Raw genomic sequence first — 5,479 nt, forward strand, 5'->3', positions numbered from 1 at the left:
CAGAATCTGGCAGAGCCACAGAGGGCCAGACCCCTGAGGCCGGTGGCCAGCAGAAGCAGAGAGAGTCTCTGTGAGAGAAGCACTCGCCCCGGGAGGCGCCACACCAAGCACTGGGAAGGGGAGGTGGTGTCACGGGCCTTTGTGCCCCCCTCAAATCAGTCCCAATATCTTGCCAGCAGTACTTTCCTGGGGGTGGAGCTCCCAGATACTGGGGAAGCCACAGGTGATTTTAGATGTCATAGGAGGCAAGGGAGAGCATGGAATGAGCCACGACTCCATTTCCACTCTGCGTGGCCTCCTCCTCCTGTTCCTCTTGGGCTACCGCGGAGCCTTCAGCAGCCCCTTCCATCTCTCGAGAAGCTATGGACACGGTTTTGTAGCCCGTGCATTTGTCCTCGTGGTTGCCTTCCGCTCCTGGCCAGCAGTGCTGGTTCTCCACTTAAACAGGAACCCACAGTCTCCTAGGTAAACAGGTCTAATTAAAAAGCGAGATGGCTGGGTTACTGTTGAGGCAATCCAGACAGAGTAGAACTTCTCCAGAGGGTGTCTGAAGCTGTCATCTCCATGGGAGAAAACCCCCAGGCCACTGTCCCAAGCAACGGCTGGCAGGTTCCCTTTCTGTAGCATGGGCGGGCTCAGCCCCTGTGTCACAGAGCGCCTTCAAGAGAAATTGGCAGCAGCATCGTCGTTGTTACTGAGCGCTGACCAGTCAGTTCTGGCTCACAGCGACCCCGTGTACAACTGAAGGGAATTGTGATGGTTAAGGATTATGTCAACTGGACACTCCTTGGTCAGAGTAGGGGTGGAGCCCAACCTGTCAATCACACCGTAGGGGTGTGGCCTTTTGTATAAGCGTGGAATCCTCTGTGGCCCTTCGCTTTCTGCAGGAGCTGGCGTTTGTGTCCGGTCCCTCCATCTCCTGTTGCCGCGCCTGTCAATCCCAGGACCTGTCCTCGGATTACAGGTGGTGGGTTCATCGGGCTGACTTTAGATTCATCGACCTCTGCACCCGCCAGCCTGTGGCCCCCCGCCAACTCTGCTTTGTCATCCTGCTTCCTGGTCATCGGCTCCCGTGTGTTAGGAGAAGCCTGCCTTGAATTGGACTGGACTTACCTGCTTCTACTACCGTGTAAGCCGCATAAAGCTTGGTACGCATCTCTGTAGGCACTTTCTTGGTATGAATTTCTGTATGCAAACACACGCACAAGCGTTACTGGTTTTGCTTCTGTGGATGGAGAACCCAGCCTCACACCACACAAACCCTGCTCAATCCCGTGCCATCATCACAATTATTATATGCAAGCCCATCGTGACGACCCCTCTCCTTGAGGGTCATCCTCTTTTTTGTTGAGCTACTACTTTACCAAGCATGTTCTTTTCCGGCGACTGGTCTCTTCTGATAACATGTCCAAAGAACACGACACACAGTCTCTCGCTCTAGACTGGACCCTAAGGAGCATGCTGGCCGTACTTTCCCCGAGACGGGTTTGTTTGTTTGTTCTTTGGCAGTCCGTGGGACTTTCGGTGTTCTCCACCAGCGCTGTAATTCAAATGCACCAGTCCTTCCTCAGCCTGCTTTACTGAACGCCCAGCTTCCACGTGCATAGGAAGCCATTGGAAACACCATGGCTCAGGGGTCAGGCACACCCTAGTCCTCAAAGTGACATCCTTGCTCTTCAACCCTTTAGAAGGTCTTGTGCCGCAGCTTGACCCAGGGCAGTGCATCATTTCACCTCTTGACTGCTGCTCCCGTGAACCCTGACGGTGGGTCCAAGCAAAATGCAATCTTTGACAAGATCAGCCTTTTTTGTCTGTTGTGCTTATTGTCTCTATCACATTGTCTGTTGGTCCAGTGGTGAGGATTTTGGCTTTCCTTTTTTTTCTCTTTATCACTGTGATGTGAGGTGGGGTAGAAGATAGCAAAACCTGGGAGAGCTGCGTGGTTAGGGATTGTGGACGTTGGGGAATCCTTAGGGCGAGTTGGTTGAGGGATTGCTCACTGGGAGGCCGAGGTTGGGGTGTCATCCCTGTCCTGGGAACGACCCACGTGTCATCGCCCCACACTCTCAGCCTTCCCCAAGCCAAGAAAGGAGAGAAACCCTGCAGTGGCTTTCTTCCCATGGAATGCCCGGTTCTACCTGCTGGGACTGATATTGGACGGTGTCATCCGAAACAGAGGAAGCAAACAAAACCCAAGGGGACGTGGGTGGGTCCGGCTTAAATGAAAGCAGAAAGTGAGAGGTGCAGCTCGGAGGCACCAGCTCTATCACTGGGCAGCAAACAGCAGGATCCCAAAGGCCACTGCAGGGCTCTTGTCAGGATGCGCTAGGTCCAGACTCTGCACTGGTGCCTGAGGGCACCTGACCTGCTGGTCTGCCTGTCTCCACCGGGGGCCTCTCCTTTCCCGAGATGGCACTGACTGGGCCCATATCAGCAGGTCTCAGAATGCCCCGCTCCCCACAGAGCCTCAAGATCAGTAGCTTCCACTGCAGTGAGCCCCCACTCATTCCCCTCCCCTCCCTTCAAGCCTCTGGGCCCGGAGGTAGAATGACTTGTTTAGACTAGGGTGTGAGTGAGTCCCTACATAAAACTGGCTGATCTGCAGAAAGTCATGCATGACCCAAAGGAATAACTTGCTCATCATGGGACTGCAGGCATGGGGAGAAGAGATGAAAATCCCTGCTAGTCCCCACCACAGAGCAGGACAAAGGCACTGGTCAGCAAAGCAAGAGGCGGCTTTCCCTGTGACCAGCTAGTGGGTCCACAGCATGGCACGGTACCCACGCAGGAAGCCAGCGCAAGCCAGGCCGAGCGACACACCACAGGCACAAGGCGGGCAAGGTCATGCTACCGAGGCGGCGGATGGAACTCCTGGTGGTCTTGGCAAAGCTGGAATTGGACAAGGTTGTCCTCCGGGAGATGAGGATGGGGATGCGGGTGGCTGGGGGGCGGTAGCTGGGCACATTGGGGAGGTGCTCTGCCAGGCTTGGAGGGGCAGGCCCAGGGGCCACCTGGCCAGGTGGCTCATCCTGCACCAGGCGATTCAGCTCCACGTCCCGGCCTGGGTTAGCCATGGTGCCAGGCCGGCGGAGGAGAGGCCCAAGGCACTGCAAGGGAGAAGACAGCATTGGGGGTGGGGGTGGGGATAGGTAAGAGGTCCCTCTCCACAGTGCTGACACTGACCACCTGGGGTCTGGCGGAGCCCGCAGTAGCTCCACTGAGGCCTGACGCGCACTCTTTTCCCGGGAGCTTCCTATCTAACATAGTCATGAAGTCAAGGGCCCCTGACCGCCCCTGCCCTTGCTGCACTTCCCACCTCAGACAGAAAACACAGGGGAATCAAAGAGCCTAGAACTCATGCCATCGTAGACTCGGACCCACAGAATGGGGAACTCGCCCCTTCTGAGCCTGATAGAATTTTCCAGCCCCCAAAACCCTGGAGGCCAATTATTCCACTTCCAACCAGAAGCAGTAACTGTTCCTGGGACCTTGGTCCTCAAACTGGGCCCCACTCTGGAACCACCTGGGGGTGGGGGGTTACAACTGCTAATTCTCAGGCCCACCCAGTTTGAGGAGAGCCTGACACTAAGGTTCCTTCAATCTCCCCAAGTAGTTCCAACCTACGGTACTATCTAGTATGCGAGGTCCGCGCCTCTCACATGCTCATGGGCAGACAAGGAAGGGTGGGCTGTGGTCGAAATGCAGATTCTGATCCAGCGGGTGGGGTGGGGCCCAAGGGTGAGCCTGCATTTGTAACCGGCTCCCAGCTGAGGCCGGTTCCACACCATTGAGGAATGGTGTGTGCCAACTGGGCATGCCTTGGGTGTCTCAAAGTGGGGTTCCCAGACTGCCTGCCTCTAGTCATCTGCGGGTGGCATGGAAAACTGGATGCCGCTCCTGCCTGTGTCCCCAACTCTGAATCTGCCCCCCCAGGGCTCCTGATGCCACTGATGTCTGGGAGACCCTGCTTGGCTCCGCACTGTGAGGACCCCTGAAAGCTGCCCCCCAGAGTCACGCACTGGACACACAGAGACTGGGTCCTGTGGGGGCCTGGGGCAGCAGCCGCCTGAGCAGAGGTGCCCCGAGCTGATGTGTCAGCAGTATTAGCAAACGGGCGTCAGTCCTGACCGGCCTGACCTACATGCACCGCAGCCATGCCGCCCACGGCGTAGAAGTTCCTGTGTAGGGCAATGGTTAAAGCTCTCTGCCAAAAATCAGGAGGTCAGTGTTTTGAAGCCATCAGGTGCTCCTGGGGAGAATGATGAGGCTGTCTGTTCCCATCAAGATGGACAGTTTTGAAAATCCAGAAGGGAGGGCACTTCTGCTCTGTGTGATGAGGCAGCTAATCCCTGGAACGGACTCAGTCAGCGGCGGGTGGCCGAGTGTGTGGGTGCTTCGGAAAAGGAGCCCGGGTAAAGCACTGACCCAGAGGGCTGGCTTTGAGCCACTCCCCAGAGGGCCCAGCAGTCTGCTTCTGTAAAGACTGGCAGCGTGGAAACCCTCTGGGCCGTTCTGGGATGCGGCGGGGAGTTGGCATCCGCACCGTGGCAGGGAGTGGCTCTGGGGGCTTGGGCCTTTGGGTTTGCCAACTTGGTGGTCAGCAGCCCCATGGGCATGCCAGTGCCAGTGCTCTGATAGGCACACAGTCCAAAAAGCTCAACTCACTGGCTTCATGTTGATGGCGACTTGTAGCGACCCTAGAGGGCTGGCCCTGTGAGTTTCTGAGACTGTCACTCTTTTATTTTTAATCATTTTATCGGGGGCTCCTACAACTCTTACCACAATCCATCCATCCATCCATTGTGTCAATCACATTTGTACATTTGTTGCCATCATCATTTTCAAAACATGGTCTTTCTACGTGAGCCCTGGGTGACGGTCACTCTTTCAGGGAGTAGAAAGTTTCGTCTTTCTCCTGCAGAGTGGCTGGTGGTTTGGAATTGGTTTCAAACTGCGGACTTTGTGGCTACCAGCCCAACTCGTAACCACGATGGCGCCAGGGGTCCTTGCAGGGACAATCTGTCCCCTGATTTTCCTGATTCGAGAGCCACAAAGGCTGGGAACTGGGTCTGGGTCCACCTGCCAGGAGGAGGGAGGAGTCTAATCTGGCCACACCCCTTGCAGATTCCCGAATCTGGACCGTCTGGCTCGCAGGGCGGCTGAAGGTGCCTGGGGTGTGCACTCCTACAACTCCACAGCCCCTGTCCTGCGATGCCCTCAACTCTTGTCCCCACCCATGCTGGGGTTCTCAGGGCTGAGGAGTGGGGGGTAAAGAGTAGCAAAGGCCATGGGCTGGGGCCCGTGTGGAAATCTAAGTGGGAGAAAAGCTCACGAGCCAGCCAGGGTGCAGTGTAGCACTGATGAAACACACAACTTTCCTCTAGTTTTTTTAATGCTTCCTCCCCCCACTATCATGACCCCAATTCTACTTTACAAATCTGGCTAGACCAGAGCATGTACACTGGTACAGATAAGAGCT

The 5,479-nt window shown here is 56.0% G+C and overlaps 1 protein-coding gene across 1 annotated transcript in view; it reads right to left on the reverse strand.

The window, feature by feature from the left end:
- CNGB1 (cyclic nucleotide gated channel subunit beta 1) overlaps positions 1 to 5,479 on the reverse strand; it is a 65,005-nt gene that overhangs the window by 31,723 nt on the left and 27,803 nt on the right. The window contains exons 15-16 of the mRNA XM_045293903.1: positions 4,142 to 4,204; positions 2,852 to 3,107 (exon numbers count right to left, since the gene is read on the reverse strand). Coding sequence (XP_045149838.1) covers positions 2,852 to 3,107; positions 4,142 to 4,204 — 319 coding nt within the window. The remainder of the gene's footprint in view (positions 1 to 2,851; positions 3,108 to 4,141; positions 4,205 to 5,479) is intronic.

The sequence above is a fragment of the Echinops telfairi genome, unplaced genomic scaffold, assembly GCF_000313985.2.
Source record: "Echinops telfairi isolate 266 unplaced genomic scaffold, ASM31398v2 ScPeMD7_2291;HRSCAF=2852, whole genome shotgun sequence".
In the NCBI taxonomy this organism is placed as follows: Eukaryota; Metazoa; Chordata; class Mammalia; order Afrosoricida; family Tenrecidae; genus Echinops; species Echinops telfairi.